The 24253-nt window shown below is 46.5% G+C and overlaps 1 protein-coding gene across 1 annotated transcript in view; it reads left to right on the forward strand.

The window, feature by feature from the left end:
• The window catches only part of SEC31A (SEC31 homolog A, COPII coat complex component), an 85662-nt gene that overhangs the window by 28830 nt on the left and 32579 nt on the right, over positions 1-24253 (forward strand). Inside the window, exons 8-19 of the mRNA XM_015417916.1 lie at positions 498-693; positions 2052-2204; positions 8409-8642; positions 9664-9738; positions 11622-11672; positions 13837-13914; positions 14792-14858; positions 14980-15158; positions 17831-17957; positions 20313-20458; positions 21407-21580; positions 23676-23849. Coding sequence (XP_015273402.1) covers positions 498-693; positions 2052-2204; positions 8409-8642; positions 9664-9738; positions 11622-11672; positions 13837-13914; positions 14792-14858; positions 14980-15158; positions 17831-17957; positions 20313-20458; positions 21407-21580; positions 23676-23849 — 1654 coding nt within the window. The remainder of the gene's footprint in view (positions 1-497; positions 694-2051; positions 2205-8408; positions 8643-9663; positions 9739-11621; positions 11673-13836; positions 13915-14791; positions 14859-14979; positions 15159-17830; positions 17958-20312; positions 20459-21406; positions 21581-23675; positions 23850-24253) is intronic.

Below are 24253 nucleotides of genomic sequence, written 5' to 3' on the forward strand. Positions count from 1 at the left end.
AAGCTGTTCTGCAGAGCGGGCACTAGTATGAAGAATGTCCGCCTTGTTCCTTATGAGATCACCTTTCCCTGAAGAGTAGCATCTGAGACCTAAGAACCCTGGAAGAATGCACATGTGTGCATATTGCCCATTTCAGTGCATTGGGATCTGTGGATCAGGTGAAAGTGTGTCCAAAGCTCTGTGAGTAGGGGATAGCAGTCTTTCCTTCTCACCAGCAGTGATCTTGCCTGGGCATGATTTCCAAGTGCCTCAGCCGGCCTTCCCACCCCAGCGCAGCCAATACTCCACTGGTATTTTCATTGGAATTGGTTCAGAAGCCAAACACAAGGGTGCGGAAGAATAAACCAAACAAAAGAAAGCGTGACGTTTACATTTGCTGGAGATTAAATCTGTGTTGATCAAACAAGAAGGAACTGAGATGTAGGGAGATCTGTGCGTTTTTAAGTTATGTCTGTCTGACTTCAGGGTTCTTAACTCATACCTGTGCTGTTTAACAGCTGCTGTTTGTTGTATCTTTGGTTTTGGGCACAGGTGTTGTACGAGCTTCCCACCAGCACCCGGTGGTGCTTTGACGTCCAGTGGTGTCCCAGAAACCCCGCTCTCCTCTCTGCAGCTTCATTTGACGGGCGGATCAGTATCTACTCCATCATGGGCGGAAGCACAGACAGCTTGAGGCAGAAACAGGCCGATAAGGTACTGAAAACAAAATGTAAAATGGGAGGAATGCAGAGGGGTGTTTTTTTGGGGGGGGGGTGGGGAGTTAATTTATTTTTATTAGAATAATCTGTAAACAAGCCTGAACTGTCCCTAGAAGCTAAAATGGCTAAACAGAGGCTATCGTACTTTGGTCACCATATAAGAAGACAAGCGTCACTGGAAAGGACAATCATGCTAGGAAAAGCCGAAGGCAGCAGGAAAAGAGGAGGATCCAAGATGAGATGGATTGACTCCGTCAGGGAATCCACAACCCTCAGTTTGTGAGACCTGAGCAAGGCTGTTAATGATGTGACATTTTGGAGGACATTGATTTATAGGGTCACCATATGTCAGAAGAGAGTTGACAGCACTTAACGCACACATCTGTAAACAAACAAGGCCACCACGCTTGTGAAGAAAAGAACCATTCTACATAATAAAATGCCAAGGTTGAGGATAAACATTGTTCATAAAAACAGTCAATGCAGGGCCATAGTGGAGAAACATTTAATCAATCATTGCAATGCCATATGACTCTAAATATTTTCATAATCTCCAAATAGTATGAATAAACCATTAGGTACGACTAAGAACTGTGGGCTTAGTGACCCCCTCTGGCTTGACATTGTTTCAGTAGTTTGTAAAGATCATCTTTGTTCAAACAAAATCTGGGTATTTTTACCCATTAATTTTAGTTTTTTGCAGACTGATATCTTAACCAGTATGGACATTTTTTGTTAATCATGATGAGTTGCCTTGGAATATCTGCAACTGCCAAAAGTATTATGGTCCCTTGGAGCTTGTTCACATAGGATTTAGAGGTTACCTTGAGATAACAATCCTTGCTCCAATGTCTCTTCTTTGCTGACTAATCTGGATACTTTACAAGACAATAGATTTCCATATGGAGCTGTAAACGCCACCTGCTTTAGAATAGCTACAACTGCCAAAACCTATTATTTATATTTATTTATATATTCAATTTGTACCCCTTGGAGATTGTTCACATAGGATTCAAAGGTTACCTTGAGATAACAATCCTTGATCCAGTACCTCTTCTTTACTGACTAGTCTGGGTACTTTACAAGACTCTAGATTTCTGTACGGAGCTGTAAACCGTGCCTGCCAAATTTTCATTTTCATTTTTTTTAAAAAATGAGGCTCTTGATGTTAACAGGCACCAGCAGCTGTTTATCTCAGTGCAGCTGAACGTCTGCATTAATCAGAGACAAAATGAGTTCAGGAGTAGTTATCTTGGTGTAACCAACTGTGTAAACTGCACTCTGAGATGGTCACGACATGAGCTTTTGGTGAGGTCATGGCCATCAGCAAAAGTAACCTTTCTTTTCTTGAAGCTGTCCTCATCCTTTGGGAACCTCGACCCGTTTGGAACAGGGCAGCCTCTTCCTCCTCTGCAGCTTCCGCAGCAGACGACTTCCCAGAGCATGGTCCTGCCTCTGAAGAAACCACCCAAGTGGATTCGCCGACCAGTGGGTGCAACCTTTTCAGTATTTGGGAGCAGGAATAAAAACAGGAATGTCTGTATCCAGTGATATTATTCGGGTTTTCAATTCTCACTGCATGACGTATTATAGCTTTCTGTGTCTTGGCACATGTATGTGCATAGTATTTATTTACAACATTTAGTAACTGCCTTTCTTCCATACAGAACTGAGGGTGGCTTACCATATAGATAAAATAAAATCCATAAAAAGAAGCAGAATTTAAAATAATAATTTAGGACCGCTCATAAAGCAAATGCAGTCCAAAATAAAAACTGTCTTCAACTGCCTCCTAAAGTTCAAAAGCAAGGGGGCCAGGTGCACCTCCCTGAGGAAGTTGTTCCATAAAAGAGCCAGTTTGGTGTAGTGGTTAAGTGCGCGGACTCTAATCTGGGAGAACCCGGTTTGATTCCCCACTCCTCCACTTGCACCTGCTAGATGACCTTGGGCAAGTCATAACTCTGGCACAGTTGTTCTTGAAAAAGAGCAGTTTCTGTCAAGAGTTCTCTCAGCCCCACCTACCTCACAGGGTGTCTGTTGTGGGGAGGGGAAGGGAAAGGAGTTTGTAAGCCGCTCTGAGACACCTTTCGGTAGTGAAGGGCGGGATATAAATCCCTCCTCCTCCTCTTCCTCCTCCACCACCACCCCGTGTTTCAGACCCTTCGTCTTCTTCGTCGTCTTCGTCGTCTTCTTCGTCGGCGTCTTCTTCGTTGTCTTCTTCGTCGTCTTCGTCATCGTCGTCTTCGTCGTCTTCTTCGTCTTCGTCTTCTTCGTCTTCTTCGTCTTCGTCATCGTCTTCTTCATCGTCTTAGTCTTCTTCATCGTCATCTTCATCTTCTTCTTCTTCATCATCTTCTTCTTCTTCATCATCTTCTTCTTCATCGTGGAGCTGCCACTGAAAAGGCCCTGTCTCGTGTACCCACCAAACAAGCTTCTTGGATTGGTGGGACAGTCAGGAGGGCCTTTCCCTGTGATCTTCATTTCTGGGCAGGAACATATGGGAGAAGACAGTCCTTCAAATACCCCAGTCCAAAGCAATGCAGGATTCTAAAAGTTAAAACCAGCACCTTGAATTGGGCTCGTGAGCTGATCATTATTGTAGTAGCAGGGTCTCATGTTCCTGAGAGCTGGACCCAACCAGCAATCTAGCTGCAGCATTCCACATTAGCTGCAGCACAAGAAAGCAATGCATTGCTTTCCATGTTGTCCTGGTCCACTGACCGCTCATTTTGAGGATGCATATGGGTTTCCATCGGCAGGCAGCATCATTCCAGCACCTCTAGTAGGTTTCCGCTGCCTTGAACCTTGAGTGTGTCTTTGCCATGGGCTGCCTCCTGGTCTCATGAGTCATACGTTTACCTTTGAGCCAGTCGTCTACTTTTCTTGGGATACAGCGAAGGAGCTTTCTCAGTCTCTTTTCTTGGGATTCAGTTGACAGCTTGGTTTCTGTGTTGTCAGTATAATTTATAATCTTCTCTAGCTTGTTATACAGCAAACGTACCAGCACCTCTAGTAGGTTTCCGCTGCTTTGAACCTTGAGTGTGTCTTTGCCATTGGCTGCCTCCTGGTCTTATGATTCATACGTTTACCTTTGAGCCAGTCGTCTACTTTTCTTGGGATACAGCGAAGGAGCTTTCTCGGTCTCTTTTCTTGGGATTCAGTTGACAGCTTGGTTTCTGTGTTGTCAGTATAATTTATAATCTTCTCTAGCTTGTTATACAGCAAACTTATAGATGGGGAATGTGATTCCCCTTTTACAAGTGGAGAATTCAGAATAGCTCGTCTAAGGCCACCCAATAGAAATCAAATTGTGCACACAGGGTGCTTTTGGTGGGCTTCCTTCCCCACCCCAGCCATGGATTCAGTCATGCTTTGGTTTGGTGTAGCGGATAAGAGCGTGGACTCTAATCTGGAGAACTGGGTTTGGTTTCCCACTCCTCCGCATGCAGCTGCTGTTGTGACCTTGGGTCAGTTACCAGTTCTTTCAGAGCTGTTCCCTCAAGCACAGTTCTCGAGAGAGCTCTCTCAGCCCCACCTACCTCACGGGGTGTCTGTTGTGGGGAGAGGAAGGGAAGGGGATTGTAAGATGCTCTGAGACTCTGAGTGAAGGTAAAGGTAAAGGTTCCCTTGCTCGAAAGCCAGTCGAATCCGACTCTAGGGTTGCGGTGCTCATCTCCGTTTCAAAGCCGAAGAGCCAGCATCACTTGAGCCACCGCAGCTCCTTCTGAGTGAAGAGCAGGGTATAAATCCAACTCTTCTTCTCCTTTATATGGAGTCAGCTACCACAAGCCATAAATAGCCTGGGGAGGTTTGCTGTGTCTTTTGTGGAACTGCAGTGAGTGAGTGTGGCACTCAGTCCAGACAGTGTCTCTCCATTAAAACAACATAGTCTGGAGAGGGGAAGAAGAAGCCAATCACAAGCTCATGGAACCACCGCAGCTCCTTCTGAGTGAAGAGCAGGGTATAAATCCAACTCTTCTTCTCCTTTATATGGAATCAGCTACCACAAGCCATAAATAGCCTCCACTCAGTCCGTATTTGGGGAGGTTTGCTGTGTCTTTTGTGGAAATGCCGTGAGTGTGGCACTCAGTTCAGACAGTGTCTCTCCATTAAAACAACATAGTCTGGAGAGGGGAAGAAGAAGCCAACCACAAGCTCATGCGCATCATGTAACCGATCCAGGGTTGAGCATACATTCGTCATCGTTAGAGTACTTGCTGCCTGCTAAGTTCCTCACAAAGATAAGGATGGGTTGAACTAGGATCTCCTTCCCTTGCAGTCTTGCTCTTTTCTCAATGGTAGAACGCAAGCTTCGTTCTACCAAGCATTTCCCCTCCGCTCTGATCAATCTGATCACAGGATGCCATCGTACCTTTGCATCCTTTACGAGCGTTCTTTGCACCACGCTTCCTACCTTCTTCCTGTGATGAAAAGATGATACAGAAAATAATCTTAAAAATAACAAAGGTTAAAATTGAGTTGTCCCCGGAAATTGTATTGTTAAATATGTTACCAGAGGGTTATAGATGGAAGGATAAACACATCATAATTTATATACTTACAACTGCAAGAATTCTGCTAGCCAGATTTTGGAAACAGGAATATATCCCTAAGCAAGATGATTTAGTGTGTAGATTGTTAGAATTGGCAGAGAAAAAGTGTTTGCGGAAAGGTGGAAGCGTTTATATGAATGGATTAATTCAAGCGGATAGTAGTAGACTCCAGGATAATTATGAAGATATATGTGTGATAGATATGTATTTTATGAAAAATGAAAATAAAACTGTTTAAAAAAATATGTTAATTTAGAAGAAAAAGAAGAAGAGATTGGATTTATACCCCGCCCTTCACTCGGAGTCTCAGAGTGGCTTACAAACTCCTTTCCCTTCCCCTCCCCACAACAGACACCCTGTGAGGTAGGCGTGGCTGAGAGAACTCTTTCCAGAACTGTCCTTGAGAGAACAGCTCTGAGAAAGCCCAAGGTCATCCAGCAGCTGTGAGTGGAGGGGAATCAAAGCCGGTTCTCCCAGATTAGAGTCCGTGCACTTAACCACTACACCAAACTGGCTCTCATTACCTAATTGATACTCCACCTTTCTCCCCTATGGATACACAAAGCACCTAGGGTCATTCTCCTCTCTTCCATTGTAGCCTCACAACAATCCTGTGAGGTAGGTTAGGCTGAATCTGTGTGACTGGCCCATGCTCGGCATAGCAGAGTGGGGATTTGAACCTTTGTCTTCCTGGGTCCTAGTCCGATACTCTAACCACTATGCTACACCGGTTAGAGAGTCTGATGCTGAACAGGGCTGTTGGTCTGACAGTGCAAAGCTGATCTTGCTGCCCCTTGCCCCGGGGCATGATTCTCTCTGGTCATTCCCACGTCACAAGATACCCCAGAGTTCAGCTTCCCCGTTCCTTCTGTGGCTTCCCTGTATGCTCTGTAAGCAGCTTGTGTGGAACTGAAGCAAAATCTCTTAGGCAAGAGCCACCTGTGTCAATGTCACAATAACCTGTCTTACAAGATAGGTATCCTGCCATCCACTTCCTCTAACATAAAGGCCGTTACGTTAGTGAAGATATTTGTGTTTTTATAGTAGAGGCAAACCGTTGCAGGAGGCACGCATGATTGCATCCAGCAACCAGTTTCCGCATGCTCAAGGCACTGTGCTAGTGAGAGAACATCAGTATAAATGTATGTTTATGCAGTAGTTCGAACTGATAATTTGCTAACGTTGTCAAAGAATGCATCTTCAAAGCCAGGGTACAGGAAGCGCTCACCCCTGCGCAAGATTAGGGGCCACGTTTCATGCCGCTGCTTGTGCAGTAACTCTCCTGCGTGAACTGATCACTGCTTACGTGGGGATGACGTCGACTGACGTGTCACTGGATACACACCGTTATTAGGGCTAATGAGATGCACGTGAGCACTTGGGGAAAACAGTCTCTGAATTCTGTTTTTGTTTGTGCATTTGCATACATTTGCAATTCTGAACTGGGAGGCGACAGAATAGAGGTTTGGGGCATCTGCGGGAAAGGAAAAGTTTTGCTTCTGAGTTCTTGTTCACTCACTGCCCCTTGCCTGCAGTGCTGGTTGCCTCCCAGTTCAGAATTGCACCTAGACCTCCATGTAAACACATTAGAGCTTTGTTTCAGCTGTGGGTCACTCAGTCCCTGCCGAGCAGTGGATCATGGCTGCCAGTCTTTGTTCTGAAGTACTAGGTATTAGCTTTAGACTTTGTACTTCAAGAACTGAGCATCTCGTTCCATGAATAGATTGTTTTCTCACTTTCAGTAGTTCCTGGCACTTTAGTGCTACAGCGTGTCACTTGTCTACTTTCTAGGCACGAAATCATATGCACAGTCCATAGCAGTTATTGTGACCTGTCCCAGTAACGTCCTTGACATTAGACCTCTGAGTGTCTTAAAGAGCACCTCTATCTGTCTGATCAGTTTAGCAAAATTGTGTTCTACTCTGCTTGTTCAGAGCAAAAGATAACTTTCCCTATTTTCTTGGGTATAGAAAGCCCATAACCTCACACCTGTCAAGTGTCTGGGATAAAAACACAGGTAAATGGCATCTTTATTTGGGGAGGGACTGTCACTCAGTAGGAGAGCATCTACTTGGCATGCAGAAGGTCCCGGGTTGAATCTCCAGCATCTCCAGTTAAAACGATTTGGCAGTAGGTGATATGAAAGACCTCTGCCCAAGACCCTGGAGAACCACTGCTGCCAGTCTGACTAGACAGTAATGACCTTGAGAGCCAGTTTGGTGTAGTGGTTAGGAGCGCAGACTCTCATCTGGGAGAACCGGGCTTGATTCCCCACTCCTCCACATGCAGCTCCTGGTGTGACCTTGGGTCAGTCTACAAGTTCTTTTAGAGCTGTTCTCTCTCAGCCCCGCCTACCTCACAGGGTGTCTGTTGTGGGGAGGGGAAGGGAAAGGGATTGTAAGCTGCTCTGAGACTCTTTCGGGTAGTGAAGGGTAGGGTATAAATCCCATCTCCTCCTCTTCCTCCTCCTCCTCTTGATGGATAAATGGTCTGATTCTGTATAAGGCATCTTCTTGTGTTCAAATACTGGAGATTACACATGTTAAACTAAGCCTAAGAATGTTGTAATGAATTTTAGTTGTTTCATGGTCTGATTGTAGTGATTTGAGGGGTATTTTGTTTGGAAAACAGGCTACATCAATTGCAGTGTGACGTAGGCGTAAGGTTTCCTGAACTCTAAAGAGTCGTCCGTTCTTTGCAGATCGCCCCATTCTTTGCAGCATCAGCAACAAAATAGCATAATTGACTCTGCCAGTGCAAATGTTGGCCATCGTTACCTATAGCTGTGGTTTGCAACCCACCTTCAGGTCCAGATTGAGGGCTAATCATGCATCTTACAAACATGCTGTCTTTTTGGAACACCCTTTTAAGACATTAGCATTTAATAGCAAGTGAACACACGTGAAACTGCCTTATACTGAATCAGACCACTGATCTATCCAGTTCAGTCTTGTCTACTCAGACTGGCAGCAGCTCTCTAGGGTCTCAGGGCAAGGTCTTTCACATCACCTACTGCCTGGTCCTTTTGACCTGGAGATGCCAGAGACTGAACCAGGGACCTTCAGCATGCAAAGCAGAGGTTCTTCCACCAAGGCACGGCCCCTCTCCTAATCCGAGCGGTGTGTAAATCCTATCTCTGGCGTGCTTTTTGTTTCAGTTTGGAGGGAAGCTAGTTACATTTGAGAACACAAAGCCTCAGCAGCAAGGAGCCGAGCAGCAGCCGCAGCGCTATCACGTCTACGTCAGCCAGGTCGTCACCGAGAAGGAGTTCTTGAGCCGTTCCGACCAGCTGCAGGAGGCCGTGCGGGCAGAGGCGTTTGTTACCTATTGTCAGAAGAAAATCGATGCTGCCAAGAACGACTTTGAGAGGAACGTGTGGTCTTTCTTGAAGGTAATTAGGGACGGAGGTGGAATGTTAAAGGTCCCAGTTGTCGTAAAACTCATTGTTCAGATTGCTTTGTTTGTGTGTGAAAGGGAGAAAGAGTGATGGTGAATGAGAGGGACCCTTTAAATGTCACCCTAGCCTTTTGGGCACCACTCCTCTGTGAGCAGCTCCTATACAGCCAGGACAAAATTTAAATGACCCAACCATGTGGTCAGGATCAGGGACCAATTGTGCAGATCTTGATCCTCTGAATGGGCATCCTACAAGGAAGGAGAGATACCAGTTCCGTGTTAAGGACTCCTCTGATGAGACCCCGCTACTGCCGGTGGGTCATTTAAAGGGTATCTCGGCTGAGCAAGTTGATTCTGCTCAGCTAGAACGTTTTAAAAGGCCCTTTTTGCAGGCAAAAGGTTAGGCACAGGAAGCGAGTAATTTTCATTGTGAAATCATCACTGGGTGGTGGTTGCCTGAATGGAGTGCAGTTTTGTGAAGCAGGCCAAGCGTACCCATCGTTCCACGCGTGCCGATCATCCTGGGCTTTTGTGGAGATTGGGTCATTGCAAAAGGCTTTTCCAGAAGTGTTCCTGTAAAGCGTGACCTTATGAAAACAGATCGAAATTTTCATGAGCTAACCGGGAAGAACAAGACGTCTTGGCAGCACTATAAGCTTGTTAGATCTGGTCCCAGGTTATACGCTCCTTGAATGCTGGGCGTACTCCTCTCTGGTTTTTACACTCACTCAGTTACTAGTGCCTGAATTCCCAATCTCATCTGTAGCCTTAGGCAACGAGGCTTGCAGTTCCAGTGGGGACAATGTGTGCTGCACTACCTCCACCTCTGGTTTGAGGAACACTGTGATTATAGATTCCCTTTATGCATTTTATATCTTGCTAAAATAGCCTATTTTCAATTGCAGCAAAAAAAAATTTTCCCCAAGATAAATGGGATAAGGAGATAGAACAAAATGAAAATCAAATCTGTTTTTAAAATATCCCCATTCTTGTGGTTTTGTTTTTTTCTTACCAAGGTGCATTTTGAAGAGGATTCGCGTGGCAAGTACCTAGAACTCTTGGGGTACAAGAGAGAGGACTTGGGGAGGAAGGTAAATGTGCACAGAAGCTGTTGGCATCTCAAGAGACTTCTCAAAGTGTTCAGGAACATCCGTCACAATATTATGTACTCCGATGTTGGGATGTGTGGACAGGTGGCAACTCTGTGCCCCCAATTGAAAGTTTACAGCATAAGTTGTATTGTGGACATTATGTACTCCTTTGATAACCCACAGAGGTTTGCTTTGGTAACTGTGTTTGTTATTTATTTCCTTTTCGAAACAAAGTCCCCCCCCCCCCAAAGAGCAGTCAACTCCTTAGAAAGGTGTCTAGCAGCAATCATAATTTGCCAGCGGCGAGTTGCAACCTACCCTGGAAACGCAGCCGTGTGGCACAGTACGCAGTAGTCCCACCCTTTTTTCCCAGGTGCACACCTGCCCTACAGCCCCCTCGTTGTCCTTCTGCCATTTCCTTCTCTTTCTGCCACAACAGAGTCAGGGCTAGGGGGATGGAAACCCAGGTAAAAATCAAACTGGGAAACAAGTAAACGGGGAGAGGCAGTCTGAGAATAGTCTGTGCTTAATTAAGCAAGGTTCTTCAGACAGAGAAGCCAAGCTAGAGTCAGCAGGTGATTGCTCTCTGGAGTTGCTTTATCTCTCTACAAAGTTATTAGCTGCAATACCACTCCCTGTCTACATGCAGTGGTGGCGCTGTAGTGCACCAGAAAGCAGGCCGGCTGCTCACTCTGCAAATGAGCTGTCATGATGGCCACAGAGTGAAACCTCTGGTTCTTCCTGCCAGACACTTTGTACGCCTCTGGAGCTTTGCAGACACATACTGCTTTTTCCTCCTGTACATGTAGTTCTCTGACAACTGGGCATCATCAGGATTTTCTTTTTTTCCCCTCCCTAGTGATAAGATTTGTTAGCATCGTGCATCACCAGTGACCTTTAAAAAGAAGCTGGTTGAGCATTTGCTAGCGGTGACAGCAGAGCACAGACCAGACACAGTTCCATAATCTTTTTTAATGTTCAGCGTTCCAAGGAATTCATTATTCCTAATAATACAAAGGCAGCATTTGTCAAGGGACTGCTAAAGTATGTGTTTGGTTTGCAGAGGTGTTTCAGCTTAAACGTGCATCAGCTTAATCCCAGGTGCTTGTGTGCCGGCTGTGGTTATTCACTGGTCGATGGAACATGTTCCTCTCCATCTGAGTTTTATATCCCTCACACTTTAAGTATTTTTTTTTCCTTGTAGGTCTCTGTTGTATATTCTCTAATAACTGTTCTGCTCCACATGGAGAAAATAAAATAAATAGGCTTCGGACAGACGCACGCCCGACTTTAGGAAACAGCGGTTTCCATATGAGATTAACATACAAATGAGTAAACCTTTCACTAAGCAACAGGGATATCATTGTGGGGCTATTTCAAGCAGCGTGTAAAAAAGGATTTGAGCTGTATTTCCGGTACCATTCGGCAAACGGAGACTGTTGGAGTTCTTTGCTCTGTTCTCCAAGATTAAAGGTAAAGGTTCCCTTTCTCGAAAGCCAGTTGAGTCCAACTCTAGGGTTGCGGTGCTCATCTCCGTTTCAAAGCCGAAGAGCCAGCGCTGTCCGAAGACGTTTCCGTGGTCATGTGGCCGGCATGACTAAACTCCAAGGCGCACAGAACGCAGTTACCTTCCCACCGAAGTGGTCCCTATTTATCTACTTGCAATTTCTTGCTTTCGAACTGCTAGGTTGGCAGGAGCTGGAGCCAGAAACGGGAGCTCACTCCGTCATGCGGCAACCCAGGTCTTGAACTGCTGAACTACTGACCTTCCACAGCCTGCAGTTCAGCGTCTTAACCACTTGAGCCACTGCAGCTCAATGGTACCTATTAATTAATAATGATTTATCTCCAAGATTAATGGTACCTAATTTCTCCCTCCTCAGATTACATCAGCTCTCAATAAGGAAAGCCTTCATCACAGAGAGGAGGAGGAGGTAAGAAAGCAAATGCGACTGTATTGTCACAGGGGTTTGATAAGCACTGGAAGTGAGCTTCTTTCCACCACCAGAGCTGTGTTCCCCTTGCAGACCAGTCCTTGCACCAAAATGTGCAAATCATCAGCATCGGCTTTGCTTACATTCTGGAAATTCCACTTCATGTGCTAATGGTTCATAGCAAGAAAAGGGAAATGGGGGAAAAAAACTTTGTAGCTGTGTAAAAAAATAATTTGTGTTTTGATGTGTCCCATTACTCAGTTCACAGGAGAGGGATTCATCTTGACGTGACTTTATGCTTTGTCATTTCTATGTCGGTGCTTTTTGCAAACTCCTTGTCGTCTCAGCTGCATTTGATGTGGGTGTCCTAACAGTGTAATCTCTCTCTCTAACCTTTCCAGGTTCCTCTGGAATTACCAGTCTTTGCCTGCACAGAGCTAGTGCTCCTTTCTTGAATGTTCTGAATTTTATATATACCTTAAAGCAAGTTGGCAATATTTTTCTTAAATAAAAAAAAGACAGCTAAGGATTTTTTTCTTTTGGTAGCATGTGGTTTTGACAGGAACCAGAGCAGCACAGCCAAACCTACACCACAGAGAGAGAAAAATAGCCAGGCAACTATAGATAGTAGAATTGTCCCACTGTTGCAGAAGCCCCACTTTCCTCGCAGAACTTGCTTGCCTACAATACCACTTTCTGTCTACATGCAATGGGGGCGGTATAGCACACTGGAAAGCAGTATGGCGACTCTCTCTTCAGGCAAGCTGTCATGGTGGCAATAGACTTTTTATCATCTGCAGCTGGCCAGGAAGAATGGCTGCACCTTTGAAATGGGGTGGCTAAGAGCATGAGCTATGAGCCAGGAAGTCGCTGGTTCAAATCTCCCCTGGGCTGCAATTTCATTACTTTTAGGCAAGCCAATATTCTTTCAGCCTTAGGTGTCCCAATCATATTTTGGACACTTGCAGTGCCTTTTTTTTAACCTTGTGCGTTTTTTAAGGCAGGAGGTCTATCAGTGGCTATTAGCCACAAGGTATAGATAGGAACTCTGGGGCAAGTGATGCACTGTATTCTTGGTGCTGGGGGGGGGCGCAACAGTGGGAGGGCTTCTGGTGTCCTGGCCCCACTGCTGGACCTCCTGATGGCACCTGGTATTTCTGGCCACTGTGTGACAGAGTGTTGGACTGGATGGGCCATTGGCCTGATCCAACATTGGCTTCTCTTATGTTCTTATGTTCATTCAGAGGTGGTTAGCCATTGCCTGCCTCCATGTAGTGACCCTGGACTTCCTTGGTGGTCTCCCATTCAAACACTGTCTAGGGCTGACCCTGCTTAGCTTCTGAGATCTGGCAAAATCAGGCTGGCCTGGACTATCCAAGTCAGAGAAGTGTCTTAGATAAACCCATTTTTGTTGTTATTCCTCTGCAGTAAGTAAACCTAGTATTAACTGGGCTAAGCAGGAATCCTTGTGTATGGACATTGTTCGGCTCATGGCTTCCTGATGTTTTCTGCCTTCACCCCACCCCCTTGAATTCTTTTGTTCCCTTTTCCCGTCCCCTCCCAACGTCTCTTCATTCTCTCTCCCTCTCCCCCATTTTTTCAGTCCCCCCCCCTTTTCTCCTTTAGCTCACACATCATCTCTTTTACGCTCTGCAAGAGTAATAGATCCCATGTCCAGCTTGTTCCAAGAACGCCAAGCTTCTCTGTCACAGTATGGCAAGGGGCTTTCATTTCAAGCTGCCAGCTGCTCACTGTGATGTGGTTTCTACCAAACAATCCTGAGTCTGAGCACAAGGCAAGGCGCTTGGCCGCTGAACTGTCACCCCGAAGATTCTGTTGTCTTTGCTTGTTGTTCTTGTGCAGTTTTAGTAAGTCAGGCAGCATTTCTTCATCCGATTGTCACCTCTGCAGAGGCTTGCCCTCCCGCTCCTTTGTGTGGGCTGCAGATGTCTTTCCACAACTGTACGTTTCGACAGCCATTAGTCACCGACTGTATAAAAGAAGGAAGATCTTCTTTTGTTCTTCCTAGAACTGCAGTGTTACTAACCAGGGATCTTTTGGGGGAGGTTGTTGGTGTCGGGTTGGGCTGGGCTGGGTTATCTGCCTTGGCATCTTTCACTTTGCTGAGCATCTTTGAAACATCCTGTTCTCTTCTCTGTGAAAGACTCTTGAGGAATCTGACCAGCCTGCACAGAGTGATGGTGAAGAGGGTCTGGTTGACAAGGATCAGCTCTTGGGAGAGGTACTCCTTCTCTTCTGTTCTGACTATGCTAGATGAGTGGATGCTTATTAACTTATTCCTGATTACTCTGTCACTTTCTAACATGCCTAAATATGTATACCAGGGGTCCCCAACGTGGTTGGATAAGGAGTCTTTCTTCCTCCTCCCAGCTAGGAAAAAACTATGAAGCCCTCAAGTTGTTCAGTTTCCAAAAAGGGGAGAGAGTGGCTGGCTTTTAGATATATAAGCCACATCCAGTTACCTGGGCTTCCTCTGTATATGGGCTGTGTTGCCGATTGTCTGATGCTGACAAGTCGAAGAATGTCCTGAAATTCAGAAGGTCTTAAGTTTGCAGATTTTGCGTGCACTGAATTTGCCAGCAGGGCTCTTACCTGGCCTACCTGGTTGTGTTTCAGAAAACAAGACTTTCAGTTTTTTTCCTTTGACTTTGGAGTTTTCTGCTTACATGATCACTCACACATTTTCATTGTGAAGTCTTTTGCTACAGGAGACTTCATTCTCGCGTCAGCTGGATTTTTTAAAAAAATGTTTCTCTGCCTTGCTCCTTTTGTCACATGGGCAGCTATCCAAATCTGTGAACAGCAGGTTTTGATATGTTGGCATTTTAGCTGAGCAGAATGGATAGGCACAGTGCTCAAGGATTTGTACTTGAATGGGTGGGTGAGGGGGGGGGGATGGTAGACGAAATCGTGCTGATGTGACTTTTTGAAATCTGTGCCAGGCAGTGGTCGTGTTCATAACCAAGCAGTTTCTAAAGAAAAACACGAGCAGGAAAAAGTATCATATTCCCCCTGTGAAAATCCGTATTATTTTGATTTGGACTGATCTCAGAGAGGTTCTTTAGATCTCACTAAATGGCATTCCTTCTCCCCCTCAGAATGCGAAAGAAGAGACTGATGCCCTGTTGCCTACAAAGGAAACCTTTAACATTTCTGTTACTGGAGGTAAAGGAACTGCCTTTTTTTGACAAAACCATCCTGCTTGTGAGACTTAACTAGACTTGAACTTATTTTTGCAAAAGCATAGTGGTAGCTGAGAGTAATCTTGTAATCCTCCTTACTACAGATATCGATGGCCTTATTACTCAGGCACTGCTGACGGGTAACTTTGAGAGTGCTGTTGACCTCTGCCTCCATGACAATCGCATGGCTGACGCCATTATCCTAGCTATAGCTGGCGGCCAGGAGCTGCTGTCGAGGACCCAGAAGAAGTACTTTGCAAAGACGCGAGGCAAGATTACCAGGGTATGTAGGCTTTTAAATGGGAGGTATGGAAATAACTTGTGTCTGAATACCGTCGTTTCAAGCAAAAGTCCTGGCAGGCAGGCCTCCAGAAGAATTGGGTAATCTCAGGGTATGGTAGACAGGTTTCCATATGTACAAAGGTAAGTTAACATAGGATAGCTTTGCAGGTGGAGGGGATATATGGTGGATTTGAGTAAGAAGGGGCTACTGCATGTCTAACAGGGCCGATTTCTTATTGGCTGATAAGCACTCAAGAGCGGGCTGCAGGATCACAGGTTCCCGTCCCACACCCCTTGCAAACATGTGCCCTCCTTGCCTGCCATAACCACAGTTCATGTCTGTGTAAGCAGGAGGGTGTGTGTATGTGTGGATCAGCTATGAGAGCGAACTTGTGATCTACAGCTTGCTTGTGTTTTAGGGTAAGAATCCGGTCTCATTTTACGTTCGAATAATAGCTGTTCTAGTTGACCTCCCCAAAAATTCTCCTGTATAGGCATTTGGTTCTCTCGCACTTCAACTTTTCCTTCCTGTCTTTCTGTATTGAGCTAGAGCTGTATAAGAGTTTCTTTCTGTCGCCACAGAGATGCAAGGAAAAAACCCTAAGAATACAACGAGCCCCGTCAGCAATTAGCAGTGCATCAGAGAACATAAAGGGCAAATAACCCAAATTCCCATGACAGACACAGGGCCACTAGAATAGAACAACCCCTGTGGATCTCGGGCAATAACATGACCCATGCATATCTCCACCCGAGACTTCTGCTATAAGTGTCTGGACAGATATCAATAGAAAGATAACTGGCAGGACGGAAACCAACCTAAGGACATCTGGCAGCAATACAGTCTGCGTGAGACACACACTTGCAAAGTGCAGATTCTTCGAAGGCCAACTTGGGGATTGGCAAAGACTTGTCTTGTTGAGACTGGATATTTTTGGTACCCAGTCTAAAGCCATAATGTGCTGGTCTCAGCCACATATGTGAAGAAAAGGGGAGGAAGGGAAGGCAGTGGAGAGGTATGTTACGAGCAGCCACATAGCCAGAAATGTTGGGTTGGTAGGGCATGGGGAAATGTTGTGGGGGAGAAGGGCGGGCACACACCTTCCCTGAACTCCTTTAAATGTCCCCCCCCCCCAAGAGGGGGCTGCCCATGCCTGAACTTCAAGCAGCAAAATCGCCGCTTGGATTTCTGGGAAGGTGTGTGGCTGCCCCCCTCCCCCACTTCCTGCAAGATTTAAAGGGCTCTCCAGCCGATCAGCTGGAGGGCCCTTTTAATGTCACAAGGAGGGAGGGAGAGGGAGAGGAGCAGCAGCTGTTATCAGGCATGCCACACATTTGGGGGGGGCAGAGCCTCGAAATGCTCCACTGTAGCTACGGGCCTATGTACGGGCTGACATGCCCCATAGGGAAATGGGCAGTTCTCTTCTATTCTACAGTTTAGTTAAAAAACAAACTCTTATACAGCTCTAGATCAGCTGTACCCCGATGGAGTTGGCTTCTCTTCCCGAGCAGCCTTCCCTCTCGGTCCCACATGTTTGTTTCCCCAACATGTTATCAATCTCAGTATTTGACAGCTGTTCACCGCCTCCTCAAGATTGAAGGCTTTGTTGTTTGTCCCTACAAAGGCCACGGGAGCTATAAGTCAAAAGTGAATCATTCTTCCTGTGGGAGGTGTCGATAAGTAATTCAAGCAGGCCCAGCTTCATGCAATCAGGTTCCTGAATTAGATTACCAGGATCCTGGAAATCCGAATGATTAAGGCAAAAGGTGTGTCTGGATTGTTCCAGTCTTGATACACTTGGCAGTTCCTGGAGAATAGTTCCTGGTGGCAGAGAGTCTACGGCTCGTACGTCTGTAGAAGTACCTGTAAGCAAGGTTAATGTACTGAAGCTTTGGAGTCTCTCCCCTTTTTACCTGTTCTCCTCCTCTTCACTTTTTCTTGACTCCCCCTGGTTTAGGAACTCAGTCTTCAGCTTTGTATTAAACCCATTGCTTTGAAGAGAAGACCAGTGGTAACCTAAAGATAACAAAACTCATTGTGGCATAAGCTTTTGAAAGTCAGAATTCACTTCATGAAAGCGTATGTTGGGGTGGGGTAAAGTTACTGGTCCTTCAGGGTTCCGTTGGACTTCTGTTTAGTTTTGCTGCAGCAGACTAACACGGCTGTCCCTCTGGAACGATGTTTAGTTTGCATCTCTTGGCTTTGAAATGTCTATGTTGTGAAATCTTGACATGTATACACTTGAATTTTTCGAAGGAGAAAATATTACAGTGTAGTCCCCAGCCTTCTTACATAGTTATACCAGAGACAGTGGCGCTGCATTCAGATGTATCAATAGTTGCGGTTTATAAACCAGGGTTTGATCAAAGCCTGGTTAGTTGCGGCATCTGGATACAGACACAGCTGAACAAACTGGGTTTTGGTGGCTTGCGCTGAACTGGGATCCCAAACTCGGGTTTGTCGTGAGATCCGCTAACCACAATTTGTGATTATTATAACTTGTGTCAAACAACAGTTTTTTGAATTGTGCCATCCTTGGCAGCTGTCTGATTCCTGAGATGGCAGTATAGGGAGGATTTCCTCCCTGTGCGAGACAGAAGGAAGCAGGCAAGCCAAGTCTTACTCAACTTCTGAAGGCAAGGGGGGGTCTCCTTTTTCTCTTCTTTTTCCAGCTCATCACTGCTGTTGTGACCAAGAACTGGAAGGAAATAGTGCAGTCGTGTGACCTGCAGAATTGGAAAGAAGCTCTGGCTGCAGTGTTGACTTACGCTAGGCCGGATGAATTTGCAGCTCTCTGCGGTAAGGAAAAGCAGGCACGGACAGGCGGTCTATTGTTCGACCAGAGCACCTTTCCCTTCATTTAATTAGGATCCAGTTCTTGCAGTTTATATCCGGTGTCTTACAGTGCACTTCATTAGCTGCCTACTCCGTAGCACTTGTTAAATGTGTGTGTGTTTATAATATTGTTACCATACTTTCCCACCACATATGGACTTCAAGTTAGCTTCCAAATTCTATAAAAGCCATACCAAAAAAAATAGTGATACAAGGAGAAGCACAAAAGGCCTAGGGGTCTTCACCCTTCATCACCCCTACAGGGGCGGCCCAGCATCTGTTGGGGTCATGCAGGAGATACACTCTCCCCTGCCACCACCCAGAAGCCAGATGTTGTGTCTCCAGGGAAAATTTCTCCCCCAGTGCAGATATCAATCTGCCTCAGAACCCAGTTCTGTTCTTATCAGTAGCGTCTTAAGAAGGTAGTATTCATTTACCTAATTTATACTCCACCTTTCTCCCCATTGGGGGGACCAGAGCAGCTGACGTCATTCTCCTCTCTGTTTATCCTCACAACGACCCTGTGAGGTAGGTTAGGCTAAGTATGTGTAACTAGCCCAAGGTCACCCAGCAAGCTTCCATGGCAGAGTAGGGATTCGAATCAGGTTCTCCTAGTTCCTATTCTGACACTAGAATGACAGTAGTTTTCTGAGAGGGAAGGTGGTGTTTCCAGTTTTTTCTGCCTGCATTTGGATGTTCTTCCTCTCTTGAGCTTGAGTGGCCGGAGGGTAAACAGGTCCCTCTTTAAGAAGAATGTTTCTGAGCTTACAGCATTCCATGGGTCCATAATCGGAAGGAGTCCCAGCAAGATGCAGGCCGTCAGAGCAAACAGAGTTTTGGCTCAAATCTGCATTAGCCTTTAGGGACTCTTCTTTGAGACGCTGTTCCCCTCCACTCAATGTGGGACTCCTGAGTCTTGAGCCACTGCAGTTTTAGAATCGGTGACTCTTTGTACCTGCTGATAGGGGCAAAAAATGCTCCTGGAACAGATACACTCCACTGCCTTTCCGTCTCAGTTCAGGTAACCCTCCAGTTTGGAAGATCATGAATGTGCCATGAGCACATGTACTCCCATCTCCCCTTTCATGTGCTGTTTCTGCTTTTCTGGGTTGCTCCTGTCTTTATTCGCCATCCTGTCCAAATTGGGCAAAACCATGGCTTGAAAACTGGTGTCAGTGGTTTGGGGATGACCACGCGCTGTAGTTTGGCCAGTTCCGATGTGAAAACAAGCTGTGGTTGAAGGAAACCGGAACTGATACTCCTTCACTGGTTCTCCTTCCTGTTATGGACCAGTGAAATTCTGAAGGCTTAGAAATAGTCTTCCTAAAATAAGGCTGGGGGGAATATTTACTGTGTAGCCACTGAAGCACAAAAGAAGAGAAAGGGAAAATAGAGGGAGCAAGTGACCCTCTTGTACATTCTTGATCTTCCAACCCATTATTAGAACATAAGAAGAAGAGAGAAGAGATTGGGTTTATACCCTGCCCTTCACTACCCAAAGGTGTCTCAGAGCGGCTTACAAACTCCTTTCCCTTCCCCTCCCCTCCCCTCCCCTCCCCTCATCTTGACAGAAACTGCTCTTTTTTCAAGAACAGCTCTTATCAGGCTTGCCCAAGGTCATCCAGCCAGGTGGAAGAGTGGGGAATCAAACCCGGTTCTCCCAGATTAGAGTCCACGCACTTAACCACTACACCAAACTGGCCCTGCTGGATCAGACCAGTGGTCCATCTAGTCCAGCATCCCGTCTCACACAGTGGTCAACCAGTTCCTCTGGAGGGCCAACAACAGGACATAGAGGCTGAGGCCTTCCCCTGATGTTGCCTCATGTCTCTGGGATTCAGAGGACTCCTGCCTCTTAATGTGGAAGTTCCCTTCAGCCACCATGGCTAGTAGCCGTTGATACTTATCTTTCATGAATCCCCTTTCAAAGCCGTTTATTCCAGTGGCCATCATTAGACCCTCTGGCAGCGAATTCCACATCTTAATCACTCTCTGTGTAAAGCAGTATTGCCTTTTGTCTGTCCTGAGCCTACTGCCTGTCAGCTTTATTGGCTGCCCCCGAGTTCTAGTACTTTGGGAGAGGGAGAAAAATTTCACTTTCTCAACTCTCTCCACCCCGTGCATAATTTTATAAACCTCTTATCATGTCCCCCCCCCCCCCTTAGTCGTCTCTTTTCTAAACTGAAAAGTCCCAGACTCTTTGAGGGGCTGGGACATTATTTCCGAAGGAATCTCTGCTGTGCCTTTAACAATTTTTGATGTTTGTTGCATTGGTTCGCATATGCGTATATTTCCGTGTCTCTTCTTTCTGATTCTTAGATTTATTGGGTACTAGACTTGAAAACGAAGGGGACAGCCTTCTGCAGACCCAGGCTTGCCTGTGTTACGTCTGTGCTGGGAATGTCGAGAAACTCGTCGCCTGTTGGACTAAAGCTCAGGGTGGAAACAACCCACTCTCTCTCCAGGTTAGCATCCTGATTGATAAAGAAAGGTTATATAGGCCCCATTTCTGGTATGTTCCCTGTGAGCCGCCTGGCATTTGCAGTTAAAAGCCGAAAGTTAAAAAATGTTGTACGCTTTGGGAAGCCCTTTCCAGTATGTCACCTTTCCTTTAGAAAGCAAACTGTGGGTTCCAGTGACTAAAACAGTGAACAGTTCAGCATGTTCAGCAGCCCACTCCTACCCTCATAAGATGTTCTGGTAGCAGCTGCAAAAAAGAAACACTGATGAAGACACGTGGTTTTTTTTACCACTGACATTCTCTCAAGCACCTCAGAAGAGGCCGTTTTGCTGTAGTGTTTTGCCATCGTGCACCCAACGCCTTTCTTGTTTATTTTGAATGAAAAGCTGTTCAGCTGCAGAGTTACACCTTGACATTCTCCTTATTGTGCTTGCGGAAACAAACCCCTGGGCGTCATGGGCTTGCACCGTGCTCACTAAAGCGCTGTCTGTGCCCTTGCACAACACGTGCTGCATGACTTCTCCCTACAGGATGGGGCCATATGCTGTACTACAGCTTATTAATTTTATTTTAATATATCCCATTTTTCTTCCTGATCAGGGACTCAGAGTGGAACCTCTCCCTACAGGATGGGGCCACATGCCGTACTACAGCTTATTGATTGATTTTATTTTACTATATCCCGTTTTTCTTCCTGATCAGGGACTCAGAGTGGCTTTTCACATTCCCCCCCCCCCCGCCTAATTTTCACAACCACCACCGTGTGAGGGTAGGTGAGGTTGAGAGGCTGCAATGGGCCCAAGGTCGCCCGGCGGGCTACCCTGGTTGAGCGAGGGATTTGAACCCAGTGGCCGTAGGTCCTAGTCTGATGCTGTACCCACTGTCCCGCACAAGCTCCAATCCAGTGCCGGCCTCCCTCTTACTGTGGGCTTCTCATCTTAAAACCCTCCAGGACCTCATTGAAAAAGTGGTAATCTTGCGTAAGGCGGTGCAGCTGACGCAGGCGATGGATGCGGATGCCGTTGGGGCCCTTCTGGCTGAGAAGATGAGCCAGTATGCCAACCTGTTGGCGTCCCAGGGCAGCATTGCGGCTGCATTGGCTTTCCTCCCTGCTAACACCAATCAGGTAAGGGAGAGGTTAACTCTTTTTTAAAATTATTTCTTTGTTCACCTTGTACTTGAGGTAGATCAAGATGGGTAGCCATGTTAGTCTGTCTGTAGCAGCAGCCGCCGCCGAGGAGGGGGATTTATACCCCACCCTTCACTTGGAGTCTCAGAGCGGCTTACAAAATCCTTTCCCTTCCCCTCCCCACAACAGACTTGAGGCAGGTGGGGCTGAGAGAGCCCTGAGAGAACTGTCCTTGAGTGAACAGCTCTGACAGAACTATGGCTTGCCCAAGGTCATCCAGCAGCTGCAAGTGGAGGAGTGGGGAATCAAACCCAGTTCTCCCAGATTAGAGTCTGCGCACTTAACCACTACACCAAACCGGCAGAAAAGAGCTAGAGCCCAGTAGCACCTGAAAGACTAACAAAATTTGTGGCAGAGGATGAGCTTTTTTGAGTCATTGCTCACTTCTTCAGATACTTGATATATGAAGAAGTGAGCAGTGACACACAATGGCTCATCCCCTGTCACAAATATTGTTAGTCTTTAAGGTGCTTCCAGACTTTCGCTCTTTCCTCCTTATACTTGAGAAGCAGGGTTGAACTGAATGGGAAAAACATCTCTTGCAATGTAAGTACTCAACAAAGCTGCCCGTTGAAAGACAGACTTCTAGCTCGCCGCGTGCTGTCACTCCAGTACGTACCGACAGTTTGTGGGGTTTGGGGTTTTTTTGGATGGACGTAAAAGGAATCCTAGAGAGGAAACAATACATGATACTCAGTGCCAAAAAGGTGTCAGTGCATTTAGGAAAAGACTTATCGTGGGAGCCAGGACTCAGCTGGAACTGTGGAGCACCTTGGCTTGACAGGATTATTATTATTATTCATCTTACTTATTTCGTTTATGCCCACCTGTCTCTCCAATGGGGATCCAAGGCAGATTACGTTGTCTTCCTCTCCTCTGTTTTATCTTCATAACAACGGGTGCTTCCAGACTTTCGCTCTTTTCTCCTTATACTTGAGAAGCAAGGTTGAAGTGAGTGGGAAAAACGTATCTTGCAATGTAAGTACTCAACAAAGCTGCCCGTTGAAAGACAGACTTCTAGCTCGCCGCGTGCTGTCACTCCAGTACGTACCGACAGTTTGTGGGGTTTGGGGTTTTTTTGGATGGACGTAAAAGGAATCCTAGAGAGGAAACAATACATGATACTCAGTGCCAAAAAGGTGTCAGTGCATTTAGGAAAAGACTTATCGTGGGAGCCAGGACTCAGCTGGAACTGTGGAGCACCTTGGCTTGACAGGATTATTATTATTATTCATCTTACTTATTTCGTTTATGCCCACCTGTCTCTCCAATGGGGATCCAAGGCAGATTACGTTGTCTTCCTCTCCTCTGTTTTATCTTCATAACAACCTTTTGAGGGAGAACATAGAACATAAGAACATAAGAGGAGCCAATGTTGGATCAGGCCAAAGGCCCATCCAGTCCCAACACTCTGTATCACACAGTGGCCAGAAATACCAGGTGCCATCAGGAGGTCCACCAGTGGGGCCAGGACAGTAGAAGCCCTCCCACTGTTGTTGGGTGAAGAAGTACCAGGGGGTCCAATTCTATGAGCCCTAATAGAAGGTGCCCCCATACTCCATTATTTCCAGTGGAGGGAAATCATTTGAAAGGAATGCAGTCCCTTTAAATGCAACGGCAGCTCCCCCGGCACGCACTTCAGAGTTCCCTCTCCCAGAGCCTTCCCTGCCCGCTCGTCGGCCTCACCTGGCAACCCTAGGTGCCACGGGACCCCTGTTGTAATGCAAGTCTTTTAGCTATAGTGAGGGCACAGAGTGCCCGTTTTCGTTGACCATCAGTCAGCCTCCGAGAGATGGGCCGAAAGTTTAAAAGTACGTGAGCCATCCTCAAAAATCAGCAAACATTCTAATACAAAACTGAAAGAAGTAATAACTTCCTCCCAGAAGAATTGAATGACTGGAGGTGCCCAAAGCACATGTTTAAGGGATGTGCCCTGTGAGCGACACAATGCCAGCAGGTCCAGGCTCATGAATGTGTACTTGATCTGATACAGCCAGGCCCATGTGGTCATTTCTGGTTTTCTGGTTCGCAGCCCAACATCGTGTTGTTGCGGGACAGAATTTGTAGAGCTCAAGGAGAACTTCCCGCGAGCCAGGAGGCTCCCAAGGCCCCTTATGAGAGGCAGCCTGCAGACAAGGGCAGAGGTGGGCACGCGGCCGGACAGATGCAGATGCCACAGGTCCCGAGCCAGCAGTATTACCAGCAGGCAAGTGACATTTTCAGCAGCCACACTCACCCTGATCGTTACGCTGCTCCACAATTGTTATCGAATTGTTTGTTTTGGTTTTGCATCCCATGGTGCTGGCAGTGTGTCGGTCAAGGCTTCTGAAAGGGGGGCGGGGTGGCCAGAACCAGCAGGCAAGTGACATTTTCAGCAGCCACGCTCACCCTGATCGTTACGCTGCTCCACAATTGTTATCGAATTGTTTATTTTGGTTTTGCATCCCATGGTGCTGGCAGTGTGTCGGTCAAGGCTTCTGAAAAGGGAGTGCGGTTGCCAGCCTCCAGGGGGCACCTGGAGATCTCTCGCTATTACCGTTGATCTCCAGATGACCAAGATCAGTTCCCCAGGAGAAAATGGCTGCTTCGGAGGGTGGAGTCTATGGCATT

This window comes from Gekko japonicus, unplaced genomic scaffold, assembly GCF_001447785.1.
Source record: "Gekko japonicus isolate JY-2015 unplaced genomic scaffold, Gekko_japonicus_V1.1 scaffold752, whole genome shotgun sequence".
Lineage (NCBI taxonomy): Eukaryota > Metazoa > Chordata > Lepidosauria > Squamata > Gekkonidae > Gekko > Gekko japonicus.